Source organism: Chiloscyllium plagiosum, unplaced genomic scaffold (assembly GCF_037043375.1).
Source record: "Chiloscyllium plagiosum isolate Xiang-an unplaced genomic scaffold, Cpla_swu_hap1 HiC_scaffold_14, whole genome shotgun sequence".
Classification (NCBI taxonomy): domain Eukaryota; kingdom Metazoa; phylum Chordata; class Chondrichthyes; order Orectolobiformes; family Hemiscylliidae; genus Chiloscyllium; species Chiloscyllium plagiosum.
In genome coordinates, this window is record NW_028270152.1 from 47,832,626 (window position 1) to 47,849,164 (window position 16,539).

General features: G+C 37.5%; 1 protein-coding gene across 2 annotated transcripts in view; it reads right to left on the reverse strand.

Moving 5' to 3' along the window:
* The window catches only part of lrig1 (leucine-rich repeats and immunoglobulin-like domains 1), a 121,269-nt gene that overhangs the window by 5,269 nt on the left and 99,461 nt on the right, over positions 1 to 16,539 (reverse strand). For both annotated transcript variants that reach the window (XM_043708289.2, XM_043708290.2), the window contains exons 10-15: positions 13,377 to 13,448; positions 9,726 to 9,797; positions 7,835 to 7,998; positions 5,881 to 6,201; positions 4,056 to 4,337; positions 1,045 to 1,482 (exon numbers count right to left, since the gene is read on the reverse strand). In XM_043708289.2, the coding sequence (XP_043564224.2) occupies positions 1,045 to 1,482; positions 4,056 to 4,337; positions 5,881 to 6,201; positions 7,835 to 7,998; positions 9,726 to 9,797; positions 13,377 to 13,448 (1,349 nt within the window). The remainder of the gene's footprint in view (positions 1 to 1,044; positions 1,483 to 4,055; positions 4,338 to 5,880; positions 6,202 to 7,834; positions 7,999 to 9,725; positions 9,798 to 13,376; positions 13,449 to 16,539) is intronic.

Genomic DNA, 16,539 nt, shown 5'->3' on the forward strand with positions numbered 1-16,539 from the left:
CTAAGTAAAATTATAAACTAAGCTTTCATTTCAAAATCAACAGGTTAGTAGTTATCTTTTTCTCATCTAATTGTTCTAATTATGGAAAAAGAATAGTCAATTAATAGAAGCACCACTTAACATAGTGATATCACAGCTGAAACAGTTTTGATGCAATATGATACCTTTACTGTCACGCACAATATTTTGCATAGTTTAGTTGGAATGAATTTTAATGGTGAAGGAGGACAACAGGATTACATCGCTCCTTTCGCAACCCTCGGATCTATGAAAAGGTGTTTTACAATTTAAATGTAATCACTGGTATAAAGTAGGATACTTAAAGCAATTTGCACACAGCATGCTTCCAGACACATGCTATCACGATAAGATAACCAATGTTAGTGCTAAACATTGGCCAGCACACTAGAAATTACGTCTCATCTGATAATTATACACTGTCTTGGATCTCTGTGTTCAAATCTCTGGGGAAAAAAAAAGTATCTTGAACCCAAGACCTTCTAACTCAAAGACAACACACTGACAAATTAGTTTCTTCCCACGATTGTCAGCTGTGACTCAAAGTTCATGTCACATTGCTGTCTACAAATTACAGATCACTGAAGATAACTATTTGAATTTATGGAATGCATAGATGGAACAACGGTATGATATATTGGTTGGTGTATTCCCCAATTAAAATAGATAGCACTTTTCTGTTCCGAATAAATAAGGTTTATGAACAATGTCTTTTAAAAAGGACAAGGCCATGCTAAAGTACTAAATATCACAAAAAAACTTCAGGATTAAAATTTTCCAATTTAAACAAAATTAACTACAAGGAAGAAGCACATTTCCAGTGACTTAAAACACTAAAATCAAATACACTGGCAAGAGGATCACAGATGAAATGCAAAATACATGACATTTAATCATAATTTAGGTGCACCAGTAGCAAAAGAACTACTCATTCTTCAATCAAAATGATTGTGCTTAAGAGCAACTTGCTGCATTGAGTATCTTAGACACTGATGGTATTATATAATAAATCCTTTGTTTTCCTACCTGTATTGGTAACACTGTATTCTTCACTCTTCTTCCTGGTCTGATAGATGATGCATACCCAAACCAGTGAAGTTATTACAATACTGCAAACCACAGCAATGACGACAATACCAACAGTCATAGTTCCATCTTTTTTGCTTTGTCCCACAACACACCTTGATGATGGTAAAACGCTGAGATGGCTATGAGCTCGCTCCGTGCCGAGGGTGTTAGACATCTCACATGTGTATTTACCCTCATCATCCAATACCACATTTCGTATGATGAGCAGCTGATTTCCAGATGTGAAATGATGTCTCTTTGTAACCACCAGAGATTCATCACCTTTTAACCAAGTTATCCGTGGAGATGGGCTTCCTGATGCCATGCATTGCAGAGCTATAGTTTCGCCAATCACTGCAGTTTGGTCTTCAAGGGCATAAACCAGTGATGGGGTTTCTAGGAATACAAAATGAACAAGTTAATTGGTGAAATTCTTTCATCTTCAATTTTAAGGGACACATATTTTAATTTATGAAGTCAGTGGGTGTGAGAATAAAATTTATTGAAATGCATCAAATGTCTAACTAGGGCATAAATGTCATTATAACCTCAATTTACCTAAAAGTGCTTTTAGATTCATCTGAATAGGTGGGAAGAGAAGCCTGAAATGGTCAATTTCTTTATTAGCTGCACTGCTAGCTAAAATAAATACGAATGGGCATGTTTTGCAGAAATTCTTTTGTGAAGAGCAGAAAGAAGCTATCAATATAAAGTAGTTACCAAGAAATTCTTGTGAAAATGTGTAGCTTACTACCAGAGAATGGTTCAAATGATAGTGAAATTGTATTTGAAAAACTATAAGGAAGAAAGGAATAGAGAGTTACAATGATAGATTTAGGTGAGGAAAGAAAGCTCCAAGCTTGAATGAAACATTAAATGTTAAACTGGGCAGAAAAGGGCGATTTCGGTGTTATATATGCTATGAAATCTTCGATTCATTTCCCCCGATTTCTCGGCCTCCATTTCTGAGAATTGGCTACCACTCTACATTACTATAGGACAACTCACAGTACCAAGGACCTGGATTTGATTCCTCCCTCAGGTGACTGTTTCTGTGAAGTTTGCATGTTCTCTGTGTCTGTGCAGGTTTCCTCCAGGTGCTGTGGTTTCAGTCCAAAAATGAGTAGGTTGGTGGATTGGCCTTACTTAAGTAGCCCTGTAGACTCTAGGGCTGTGCAGACTAGGTGAATTAGCTATGGTAAGTAGGGTCAAGTCTGGGTGTGATGCTTTTCAGAAGTTTGGTGGGCCAAATAGCGCCTTTTTGCACTGTAGAGATACTAACGATTGAGAATAAGCCCTGGTTTCTCATTCAGCTATCAAGACAACACTCTCGCACACAGAACTTTATAAAACCAACTGATGAAAAAGCAGTGCTCTGAAAGCTAGTGCTTCCAAATAAACCTGTTTGACTATAACATGGTGTTGTGTGATTTTTAACTTTGGATTTGGAGGTGCCGGTGTTGGACTGGGGTATACATTCTCCCAGGTTTTGTCCAATTTGAACAATGGAACTTTTCAGACTAAATTTTATTCAATGAAGGGTTGTTTACCTCCAAAATGTCAGTCTACATTCATTTTATTTCATACACTACTGTTCTCAGTATTTCTCCACCTCCCTCCTCCTAACCACAATATGGTTTTCCTGTCATTCATTTGTGATAATCTGGTTCCCTCTCTAACATGGGCGGTTATTTTCATTATGTTCCTTTAATGACATCTTAAATACCTTATAGAAATCAAAGCACAGCATGCCAACATGCTTCTCTTTAAAGGCATAACATATACTTAGGATAAAGAACTCCAATTCCTTTTTACAAATCAATGCTGATTCTTCCCAATTATTTTATTCAAGTTTTTTAAAAATAAAAACAACCTCCTTAAGAATTGGTAAATCTTCCCCATGACTGACAAACAAATTGATCCACAGCATCCCATTTTCTGCCTCACACTGTTCTTGAATAAAAGTTGCATTTGCTACTTCCAGTCTGATGGAATCTCTCCAGAGTCTAGGGAATTTTATAAAATTACCATCAACATATTTACTACCTACTTAGCCACCTCTTAAGACCCTAGAATGTAGTTTATCAGAACTCAGGGAACTTGTCAGCCTGCATGTCCATCATCAGTACCATTTCCTTGGTGATTGCAATTCCACCAAATTCCTCTCTTCTTCCTGATTTACATTTATTTATGGTAATTATTTATCCTCTGAAATGAAAACAGATAAAATATTTGTTCATTAATATCTACTATTAACACACATTCTCTGGAGGGACCATATTCACTTTATTTACTTTTTAAAGAGATGTATTTACATCTCTAGCTAGCTTCCCTCATACTAATTTAGTTCTCCGGATTAATCTTGCCATTAATTAGATTCTGTCCACTCATCTGATCTATTACTCATCTTTGCACAACCATGTGCTTTTAACTTATGTTTGACACTTTGATCAAATACATTGGTGGGTCCTCCTTTTAGAAATTTTATTTATGCTAAGAATACAATGTGAAACACCTCCACGCATTCAATAAACAAGTGTGATCTTGAATTGTTAAAGAAGAGACAGAATATGAAATAGACTCGTTACAGGACACAGGCAAGATACCAATATCAACTCAAACAGTTCCGAGAATAGATGCAAAATTGTAAATCTCCCTGAAAATTTAAAAAGGAAAAATCTAACCAAGAAGTATTTCAATTAGTGTTTCTTCTTACAAATATTAGGTGAGAACTTTAAAAAGAAACAGTTTGTTTGCTTTTCCCTGTGCATTTGGCACAATTGACATCTATCAATTCATACAAAGATTATATTATCAAGTTAGAGTGATATGAGATTTAGAACAGTAAAACAATCTCACGTGGCCATTTACTAACTTAAAAGTGATAGTGTTTAAATGCTTACTCCTACTTACTAATTGTACTATGTAGCAGTAACCCTAAATAAAACATAAATGCTGAATCCACTTACCCAACACCATGAGTGAGGCATTGGCCAAAATGGCCCCAGCAATATTTTGAGCTGTACAAGTGTAAATTCCCATGTCTTCAATTTTGACATCCACGATAAAGAAAACATCATCTTCCGGCATCACGTGCATTCGCCTTTCTCGAGCTGCAGGAAAATCTGTGCCGCCATCCTTCTGCCATGCAATTTGTGGAGTCGGATGACCGGTGGCAGCACATTCAAGACGAGCATTGGCTCCTGTTCGAATCGTAATATCTCTTGGGGTCTTAACAAATGACGGTAACACTGTAAACATAAAATGTTCAAGCTTGTTCAAAACATTGCTGATTAAACAAGTTGAAGACAAATTATGAATTTCAATTTTTGTGGGTTTATTTCCTTACAACCCAGGAGGAGAAAATTGAGGTAGAGGTGTCAGATTTTCAGTTATCATTAAGCAAACAAATATCACAAAAAGGTCACTACGTTTGGAATTTTATTGCACTGCTAGCGCAGCATTTGAACTGTAAGTTTTCCCTACACTAGGATCTTGTCAGTTGTCTGCAAGTTGAAGATAAAAAATACTTTTTTAAAAAAAAGTCCTTCCTGGGAGCTTAGTAAATAAAGTTACAATTGCATGGGTTTGTGGGTAATACCCTAGCAAGGACAGGAAATTGGTTATCGTGCAAAAAGCAGACAGTATGAATGAACTGCTTATTCTCAGACTGACAGGACGTGACAGTTTGAGAACCACAAGAATCAGTGCTTGGGCACCTCTCTATATCAGTGTTTTGGAGTTCAGGCAAATTTGCAGATTGTACAAAGATTGATAAGAATTTGAATTGCGAGGAGGATGCAAAGGGAATTTAAACAGACTAAAGTGGGCAAGACCATGGCAGATATAATAGGATATGGATAAATGAATTTTATTCACTTTGATAGGAGGAACAAAGGTGCAGAGTTATTGTGAGAGTTGGTAAGTGTTGGTTACCAAAGGGATCTAGGTGTCTTTGGTCACAAGTCACTGAAAATTAGCTTGCAAGTGCAGGAAGCTATTTGGAGAACAAGTGACATTAACCTTTATCACAACAGGATTTAAGTACAAGAACAGAGAAGTCTTGCTTCAAGTGTTCAGTACACTGGTGAGACTGCACCTGGAGTATTTTGTATAATTCTGGTCTCCTTTTCCAGAAAGGATATACTGGACATAAGGTAGTGCAGTGGAGGCTCACAAATAGTTTTCTGGGAATGACAGAACTATACTATGAGGAAGGATTGAAGAGACTGGGCCTGATTCTCTGGAGCTTCTTAGAAAGGATATGGGATCATCTTAGAAACTTAATTTTTTTTTGAAGATACAGAAAGAATATTTGCGGGGGTGGGGGGGGGGGAAAAAGACACTTCTCTGGTTGTGTGGTTTGAGGCCAGAGAATACAATTCTCAGTAATGACAAGCCTTTTAAGATTAAGATGAGGAGGAACAACTTCACTCGGATCTTTGGGCAAATCTTTGATATTCTCTAAGGAGGCTGCAAAAACTCAGTCATTAAGTTTGTTCAAGACATTGATAGATTTCTAATTATTGATGACATTAAGGGGTAGGGAGGTAGATCAGAAATATGGCATTGAGGTAAATGATCAGCAAAGATCTGGAATAATAGCAGAGCAGGCTCAAAGAGGTGAATGGCCTTCTCCTGTTCCTATATGAAAACAAACATCTGCAAGATTTATGGAGCCAGTTATTCTTCTGTATTTGGCATTATTAACTTGAACTTGCATGTTTAGCAACAACTGACGTAAAAATTAGTAGAATTGTGAACTTATCAGGTGCTTATCCTACTTATACTCACCATTTACTGTAAGCTTAGCTTTATTGGAGTAGGTCGAGCCAAAGTTGTTAGTTATAATACACTGATATCTTCCCTCATCTGAAAATTTCACTTTTCTTAAAAGAAGACTGGTTGTGTATTCCACTACTTCACCATTCTTTGCCTGCACATGTGCAAAGTTCTCAATCTCAGCATTGTGAAGAATTTCATGATCTTTCTTCCAGGCAAATATCATCGGAAAGTTGCTACTGCTTGCTGCAGAACAAGTGAAACGTATATCTTTGCCAAGCATAGCCATGGTTGTCTCAGGTTGAACTATGATCTGAGGCTTTGGAAAGTCATCTGAATAGTTAAATAGGAAACATATGTTTCAATTTAAAGAAACAATGTGTATGGCTTTGGATTGGCAAGACACTGTTGCAGAAATAAAACAAATAGTGATAAAATCAACACATAATGAAGTGAATATAAGGGGTATAACCAAAATGGCCAAAAATGTACGATTTCAAATTTCAAGTGGGAAAGGATTCACATTAAGCTAGCAGAATCAACAAGGACAATTTTAAATAAATTTGCATAGTAAAATATTTTGTTTTTGTCCTCCTTAGACTTAACAAATGACAAAAAATGACTTCTCAATATTCAAACACTTGGTATCATCAAATCAGATGATAAAGAAGACGAGATAATGAAACTCAGTAACATTGTAAAAGAATTACGTTAAATTCAATACCGTTGCTGCAAAATCTGCAGTGAACAGTTGTTTTCAATTTGGAATTCTTTATACCATTTCAAGTCATATGCAAAGTCAGTGAATATCACAACGAACATTTTCTCAAAGTCTTGAGCCATCCTCTTTATTCTGGATCAGTAGTGCTGGAAGAGCACAGTAATTCAGGCAGCATCCGAAAAGCTTCGAAATCGACGTTTCGGGCAAAAGCCCTTCATCAGGAATAAAGGCAGAGAGCCTGAAGCGTGGAGAGATAAGCTAGAGGAGGGTGGGGATGGGGATAGAGTAGCATAGAGTACAATAGGTCAGTGGGGGAGGAGATGAAGGTGATAGGTCAGGGAGGAGAGGGTGGAGTGGATAGGTGGAAAAGGAGCTGGGCAGGTCGGACAAGTCAAGGGGATCGTGTTGTTGGAGGTTAGAACCTCCAACAACACGATCCCCTTGACTTGTCCGGACTTGTCCGACCTGCCCAGCTCCTTTTCCACCTATCCACTCCACCCTCTCCTCCCTGACCTATCACCTTCATCTCCTCCCCCACTGACCTATTGTACTCTATGCTACTCTATCCCCACCCCCACCCTCCTCTAGCTTATTTCTCCACGCTTCAGGCTCTCTGCCTTTATTCCTGATGAAGGGCTTTTGCCCGAAACGTCGATTTCGAAGCTTTTCGGATGCTGCCTGAATTGCTGTGCTCTTCCAGCACCACTGATCCAGAATCTGGTTTCCAGCATCTGCAGTCATTGTTTTTACCATCCTCTTTATGCCCATTTCAAAAGTAAGAGGATACTTTGGTATAGTGCATCAAATCAATATGCAATAGCCAGAACTCAGCTTCTGCCAGCTTCTTCGAGACAGCAAATTTTCAATAACAATTGCATCAAGTGGGTATTAAAGATAAGCAATTTTCTACTAGGCCTGACCATTCCAGAAGTTTTACCTACAAAAACCACATTCTTCTCTGTAACCAATTCTATATCACTATTTGAAGAGCACTTACATCAGGTCAATCTTGGAGAAGAACTGCATTTTATATAATTTCAATCAAATTATATAATGATTCATGCAACATACCTTTATATTTCATTAGCAAACGGACTACTGAAGCTAAATGAACCAACTAAATAGGTGAGTCATGTGATTCAAGAACAGCTAAAATTAGACTAAATATTAAGACAAAGACAACTTCAGCAGAAATATGCCCCACAATTAGTCAAAAGCTTTTAATTCCTTCAAAAAAAAACTTACCACAAACAAAACTTTCTGCAGCGACAATGAAGATGCTTTGGCCTTTTAGTGATTCTGGATGAGCGCATGTAGCGACTATACTGGATTGGAAGCCTTTTCCAATGAGCCACTGTGGCAGCCATTTTAATTGGCAGTCACATAAAAAGCTATCACTGTTCATTGATCTGTAGAAATACTTTAACCATTAATGTGCTGAACATTATTTCTGTAATTCTATTAGATGCTTAAATAAAGTTATGATTAATGGAGCAGCCTTAATGCATTTGCCTGAAATACATTAGTTTGAATGTAAAATGAAAAGTTCCTAGTTCTTCCAAATTAAAGAATGCGTGCATGTACAAGCAGCCAGAATCTGTAGCGCAAACAATATGTTATCATGGTCAAGTTGGTTAGCACTTACAAATATGAGTCAATTAATTGCCAACATAATTTGGGTAAAGACAGGATAAGTGGATTCACAGGCAAATCTTTGAAGCTGGTTAAAAAAGTTGAGAAGATCAGTGATGTAAGGTGTCCCTGTGATTTATATATTGGTGCTTACTAAATTAGATCTTAGGTCAGGAAATGCAAACAATTTTACAGAAAAAATGCCAACGCCTCAGAAAAGCTGCTGAGAAAATATATTAGTATAGCAGCAGGAATATGTACTTAAGTTGGATCCATAGACTAAAGAAGTTGAGTTCATTATCCTTACAGCAGAGAGATGAAGAAGAAATTGACAGGTGTTTGAAATTATGAAGAGTCTTGATAGACTAGGATGCAAGAAACTGTTTCCACTGGTAGGAGATTGGAAACATTCGAATAAGAATTGCAATAATTAACAAAAGTAGCAGCAAATTGTGTTGACCTAGAGCTCACTGACTAAATGTTTGTTGGAATTATGTAAAGGGAATTGGATATATGCTTGAAAATGGCCATCATACTCCAATATGAAGAAAGAGCAAGACAACATCTATTTAAACATTTTTTTAAAGGAGCTGGCAATAACATTATCAAATTGCCTTTCTCAAATTGCCTTAGATGTTCCATGGTTTCCTCGAATTCAGCACACTTATTTTTGTTAATGACTTCATGGACAGACATTTTTCCAAACATTTTCTAAAATTTGTATAAAGATCTATATACATCCCCATATGCACTATCCTAGTCACCACCTCAAAAAAAAATTAAAATTTGACCAAAACAGAAGTGATAAAGAAATGCAGATGTAAATTACTTATAGCACAAACCTTCTATGATCTTGTGCACAAATTTTAAAATTATCATGATGACAGCCTAGTCATAAAACTGGCCACTCCTCGCATTGCCTCTGATCAATTTGATCCTCAAATGAAATTTCCACTACATCTGATTCCTAAAATTAAGCTTTTTGTTATTGGTTGAAAAACTTCCAAATGAAAATATCAAATTTTTCAAAAAACTGACTATTATACACTAATTAAACTGGTAACATTTCTTTCTAACATAATTTTCAGATATTTAAGAATCAGGTTCTTCACAGTTAGTGAAATAATATTTCATGCTGATGAAAACAGATTTTTTTTGTGATATGCACATTTTCAGCTGTACAAATAAAACTGATTCAGGTTCTGCTTCGAAGTTCATAAAGGAAGGTTATTTAAAGTGTTTTGAAAAAAAAACTCTATAATACTAAACAGGCTAGTATTGAAATATTCCCATGTTTAGTGATATGCAATTTAAAACAGAAAATTCAATTCAGTGAACTACATAATTTTAAATGCATTTTGCATTTGTAACTACAAAAAAAAAGCAAGAACTCTATCCTCAAAGATCCCTATTCCAAAGTATAATTTGCTTTGGTGTCCATTAGACTATTTCCAGCCAAAACAAATTTCAAACCAGTTAGTGTGACAAATTTCTATTTACTTACAGTTCTTTCAGATTCTTCATTTTGGTGAATGCTTCTTCCTGGATAGACCTGATCATATTGTTCCCCAGATTTCTGTAGAAGGAGAAATTATATGTCGCCACTGTTTCAAAATTTTCCAAGGTAAAATAGCTAATTTGTTCATTTAAGAAAAAGATCATCCACTTAATCTTACATGTATACAGTCTACTGTATGTGTACACCTTGATATCTACCTTTTACTTCTGAGCTGCAGAGATATTTGACAAGCTGCAGAGATATTTGACAAACTGCACAGGCCTTTCAGCAATTTATTTTGGAGGGTCAAGGAAGAGAATCTAAAGTTAACCCATACCTGGAGTCATTCAAGTTTGCCCTATTCAGTCACATTCAAAAATATAAATATGACAGCTTGTCCTGCTATACATTACTGTCATAGGTTCAATGGACATACCTTACTTGCAAATTTTAAAGTTATTTGGAAACATTGTGCATGGTGAAGGTGAATGTAGAACTTGGAAAGGACATACATGTATACTAGTTGGTGGAATGGGCAGACAGGAAGTGAAATTTAATGCAGTAAAATGTGACTGATTTTGGTAAGAAAAACTATAAAGAGAGAGTACTACAAAAAAAAATGTTTAGGAATAAAAGGGACAGAGTGTATAGTCTTTGAAATTGGCAGGACAGGTTGACAGTATAATTAACAAAGCATGTATATCTTAAACTTTGTTCATAGAACCATAAAGTACACCAGTAAGGAGATTATGTTGAACTTGTGAAAGGCACTATTGCTTCCACAGCTGCAGTTCTGGTTCTGGTCTAGTTCTGGTCACCACAACTTAGAAAGGACATAAAGGTGTTGGAAAGAGTACAGAAGTGGTCAGGGAAATGATTCTAGATACAAGGAACTTCCATTTTCAAATTTTGATTCTGACAAAGCATCACTGGACTCAAAAGGTTAACTCAGATTTTTCTTTCTATGGATGCTGCCAGACTTGCTGCGTTTCTCCAGCAAATTATTTTTGTGACATTTTTGAGAAACCTTTTTTTCCCACATATAAAGTGGTTAATCCTGGAATACACTGCCCAACGTGTAAACAAGAGTGATTTAATCAAAGCATTCTAAACGGAATTAGGACTATTTTCTAAAAAGGAAAAATGAGCAGGGTTACAAGAAGACAAGGACTTGATATGAAGTAACTGTACATTCCAAGAGCTAGTGCAGACACAAATGGACCTAACATCCTTCTGTGCTTCAACAATTCTGTGATTTTGTGGTTTAAAAGTATCAAAACCCCTCTGGAATATAATTCTACCCAACAATGCCCTAAAGTAATATAGATAAGCCCATTGAGAAAGTACTGCTTTGTATAAAATAAGTACATAGTTAAAAATTAGTTTAAATAAGGTCGACAAATGCAAGATTTGCTCAAACATTTCACTCAAGTACATCTACATAAAGTAAAGTTTAATAAGCAAACTGAAGAGACAAACCAAACAATGCTGAACCCATTTAACTATGGACAATAGAAGTGTCACCTAACACTTCAATACAGTAGCGAAGGAGTGCTGAACCTTTGCTGCTGCAACAATCTTTTTCGTTGAAGTGTAAGAATCTAGCCTTCTCAGGTAGGCATTAAAAAAATCCCACAGATCTATTTACCAAAGGGCATGAGTGTACTGCTAATGCATTAGATAATACTTGTCAGTCAACTAACTGACATCACTAAAAACACATTAGTTACTCATTATGTCATTGAATAACCAACTATATATAAACTGGCTGGTGTATCTGACTTCATTACTAGAATGAAAGTTCTGAAGGGCAATTGAAATGCATGTCTTCTCCTAACTTGGAACACTAGTTTTCATATAAAAGTTGCAAGCAAACACAGAAATCTGACTGGATAGAAGTGAGTTGTTCTAACAAAAAAAATAAAATCCCAAAATTTTTTCTCAATAAATCATCAAAACTACTCGAATTCTGGAGATTAGGTACAGTAGACTGTTATAGATCTAGAATGTATTGATTCATAAGCCTCAAATAACTAATAGTTTTAAGTATTGGTAACACGACTGTCTGTAGAGATGGATTCTAGATTTTGAGGAAACTAACAGTACAAATGGTGGGTATTTCAGTTTTGTGTCACTAGTGTATGAATATTTAAAATTACAAATAAAATATTTTGACAAGATATTTCTCCACAGTTTTTGTTTATCTTCAATTCATATAAAGATGTGAATTAGAAGCAGAAGGTGGCCAAATAACCTTAAATGCCATGCCTGTTTCACAGTCATGGCTAATCTGATTACTTTATATTCCTGTTACTCCAGATAACCTTTTACCCCTTGCTCATCAAAAATCTCCTATGCCTTAAAAATGTGTGAAAAACTTGCTTCCACTACCTTTCATGGATCAGAATTCCAAAAACATTCAGCCATCTGACAGAAATTTTTTTTTTTTTAACAAACAGTGATCCCTAGCTCTCTTTTTTCCTGTAAGAGATCTCCTTTCCACATCCAAACAATTAAACCTGCCTGGATCTTGTATGTTTCAATCAGGTTAGCGATTACTCTTCAAAACTCTAGTGGATACAAGCCTATCCTGTACAACTGCTCATTATAAAACAAACAGCAATTCTCAGTGTTGTTTTTGAAGTCTAGTAAACCTTCTATAAGCTGCTTCCAAAAGGGCTGCATTTCTTCCTTATATAGAGACACCAATACTGTACACAGTACTCTAGATGTGGCCTCACCAATGTCCTGTATAAATGAACATAACCTTCTTACTTCTGTATTCAATTCCACTTGCGAGAAATAATCATATTCAATTAGCTTTTCTAACTGACTTATGTGTTCGCATACTAACGTTATCTGATTCATGCACTAGAACACCCAGACCTCTATGCAATCTCTCAACATTCCGATAATGTTTTCTTAATTTTTCCTGCTAAAATGTACAATTTTACATTTTCCCCATATTATACGCCATTTGCCAAGCCTCTGCTCACTTACTTGAACTATCTACATCCTTTTGTAGCCTCCTTATGTCCTCTTCATAACTTTTCCACATTGTGAATCAATAAATTCTGTCAACAGTAAATTTAACTATACCTACTTTTGATCCATTCATCCAAATCATTTTCAAATTGTAAAAAGTTGAGGCCTCAGCACTGATCCTGTAGCACACAACTATTTTGTCAGCTAGGCAATGACCCATTTATACCGATTATTTCCTGTTAGCTGGCCTATCTTCCATCCATCACAATATGTTACACACTATGTTATGTCACAAGAGTCAACAATCTGGAAAGACTACAAAGTGATTCTCATGAGTCAGTAGCAATCAGGAAAAGATCTTATTTTAGAATTAGCTTTCTCATCTAAATGAAATCCATGCAAAAAATTATGAAACTAGATCAGCAAAAGAAAAATTTGAGCAGGGTGCGGGTGAGTCACTGAATTTAATTATCTAGTATCTGAGGTTCTCCTTTAATGCCTTAAGGACAAAAGAAAAATATAACCAAAGTTTAGACTATAACCAGGAGGAAGCAGATGGCTCTGCAAACTCAACTTCTTCTCAGTTTACAAAGAAGCTATTAAATTGCCAGCAGCCTACTAAAGCAGCCACTGTTGGCAGACTGCTAACTCGGTGTATTATGGGATACTCACAGGTGTTCGAGGGCCTCCAGGCCTATGAATGCTTTTTTGGCTATAGATTTGATCTCGTTTCCAAACAGTGTTCTGCAGTTTCGCAAACATATACAGGAGATGAATAGAAAAAGAATAAGCACAATTAGTTCAGCAAAATTGGATAAAGAAATTATACGTAGAGGAGGTAACTTGAACTGCTCCAAGATTAAAGTACAAATTTAGTACTGGGCTCTACTGCTTCGAAAGAAATGCCTTAAGAACTCATGAATTGCAAGAAAAGAAAGCCATGTGGCTCAAATTAAATTAAGTACCAAAAAATAAAAAGTAAAAATAAAAATCTGTCCAGTAATCAGCAGCAAATAACGGGCTAGATTAACTGTGCTGACAGCTGCAGCATCCAGCATTACACCGGAGAAAATACTCAAATAGCTCCAAAATCTTCCAGCCAAATCTACTTGCTTCTGCTTTATTTTCTGCCCTTGCATACCTTTTGAAACACTTAAACCTGTAGCCCCATAAAATAACGACACCCTGCAAACTGTTAAAATTAAGTTAGACTCTGCTTTAGAATGATTTTAGACTGTATAACTATGCTGAAAGGCTTCTCTCTTTCCTCCAAAAACTTAGCAAATAGCATGACAAACTCCCTTTATTAACGTAGTAATTTTGATCCAGGAGAGTGAAGTCACACAGACCAGAAAAATGCTAGAGCTGGTTGATTCAACTAGGATCAGGCTAAGAATGAAGACTTTGCAACGAGAGTATCCTTGACCAAGGAGGGAAAATTCTTTTTAAGATCAATCAGTTTATCCATTCCAGAGTGACTTTCAATTGTATCCCACTGGAAAAGGTATACACATTTAATAGTTGAGGTTCTCTTACACTAGTTGATAGGAAGGATGTGGGTGGCAAAATCAATAATCATTTCCATACAAAGGGTCATGGTCATGGTAAGCTATTTACTTAAACCCAGTATTTTATGTGGCATAGGTACACCCACAATTCCATTAGAAATGTAGTTCCAGGAGTTTGGTCCAGAAACCGTGAATGAATGACAATACATTTCCAATTCAGGATGATGTTTGCCCTGACAGAGAAACTTACAGGTTAATGTTACGATACAGCTTTTGCCCTTGTTCTTCCAGACGATGGGCATCACAGGTTTGGAAACTGGCATCATAAAAATCTTCAATTGCTGCAGTGTGATTTTTTTTAGATGTCACACATCTACGCAGAGAGTTGTGAATTCATGGAGTGCGTTGCCAGCGGTGGTGGTGGAAGCAGAGTCATTAGGAACATTTAAGCGACTGCTGGATAGCAGTGAGTTGAGGAGTGCGTAGGTTAAGTTATTTGATTTTACATTAGGATTAATCCTTAGCACAACATTGTGGGCTGATGGGCCTGTTCTGTGCTGTACTTTTCTATGTTCTACACATTTATCACTAATGCAGTGGTGGTGGAGGGAAAGCCAATCAAATTAACAGCTTTGTACTGAATGATGATAGGTTTCTTGAGTGGTCGCACTCACTCAAGCAAGTGGAGAATATTCCACCACACACCTGACTTGGGCCTTGTAGATGGTGTCGAGAGTGTGGTGCCGGAAAAGCACAGCTTGGGACTGGGATATTATATTATGGGGGTTGGGGAAATGAGGAAGCTGTTGAGATCCATTTATCCAGTGTGGTTGCAGGGTCCCAAGGTGGAATATGAGGTGTTCCTCCTCCAGGCGTCAGGTGGTAACAGTTTGACAGTGGAGGAAGCCCAGGACCTGTATGTCCTTGATGAAATGGGAGGGGAAGTTGAAGTGTTCAGCCACAGGTCGGTGGGTGCAGGTGTCCCAGAGATGTTCTCTGAAACGATGCGCAAGGCGGCATCCTGTCTTGATTGCCCAACGCCACATTTCCCCTCCCCCTACAATGTCCCAGTCCCAAGCCTCCCAACTCGACACCGCCCTCCACACCCGTCCATCACTACCTCCTCTGACCTATCACCTTCTCCCTCACCTTCATCCACCTAATCACTTTCCCAGCCACCTCCCCACAATCCCAACCCCCTCCCATTTATCTCTCAGCCCCGACCTACAAGCCTCATTCCCGATGAAGGGCTTATGCCCGAAACATCGAATCTCCTACTCCTCGGATGCTGCCTGACTGGCTGTGCTTTTCCAGCACCACACTCATGACTCCAGCATCTGCAGTCCTCACTTTCGCCTTGTAGATGGTGGTAAGTTTTGATGAGCCAGGTGAATTATTCATTGGCTACACAAATCAGGGAACCTTACAAGTTCAGTGTCTGGTCAATTGTATTCCTCAGGGTGTTGACTGAAGGAGGAATTCAGCAATGGTAATGTCAGCTAAATGTCAACAGGAGATGGTAATATTTTCTTGTTGGAATGGTAATTGCTTGGCACTTATGTGGCATGATTGTTACCTGGCACTTATCTCTCAAACATGAATGCTGTGCAGGTTTTGCTGCATGTCAGTACAGACTGCTGTATGATCTGAGGGACTGCAAGTGGAACTGAATCTTGCAATCATTGACAAAGTTCCCAAAATATGACTGGAGGGTGAAGGAGAAGGCCAATGACAAAGTAAAATAAAGATGATTGGATATTAAAACATTGATCAGAAGAACTCCAGCGACAGCCACAATCACTTTTCATTGTGCAAGACATTAGCAAGTTACATTAAGTTTTAGCTCACCAGCGCTGACATGTGGAAAACTTCTGAAAAACATCCTTTTGGGCAAGTTTTATCCACACAGCTGCAGCCTATCATATATTTTTCTTAGATTAGATTCCCTACAGTGTGGAAACAGGCCCTTCAGCCCAACAAGTCCACACCGACCCTCCGAAGAGTACCACACCCAGACCCATTTCCCTCTGACTAATGCACCTAATATTGTGGGCAATTTAGCAGGGCCAATTCACCTGACCTGCACATCTTTGGACTGTGGGAGGAAACCGGATCACCCAGAGGAAACCCACGCTGACACGGGGAGAATGTGCAAACTCCACACAGACAGTGGAGGCTGGAATCAAACCTGGGACCCTGGTGCTGTGAGGCAGCAGTGCTAACCACTGAGCCACCGTGCCATCCCAAATCTGTAACCTTTTGCACAGGAGGGATGGGCAAATTTTTCAGAAATTAATTTGTACCAGAGGTGATCCAAGCACAAATAT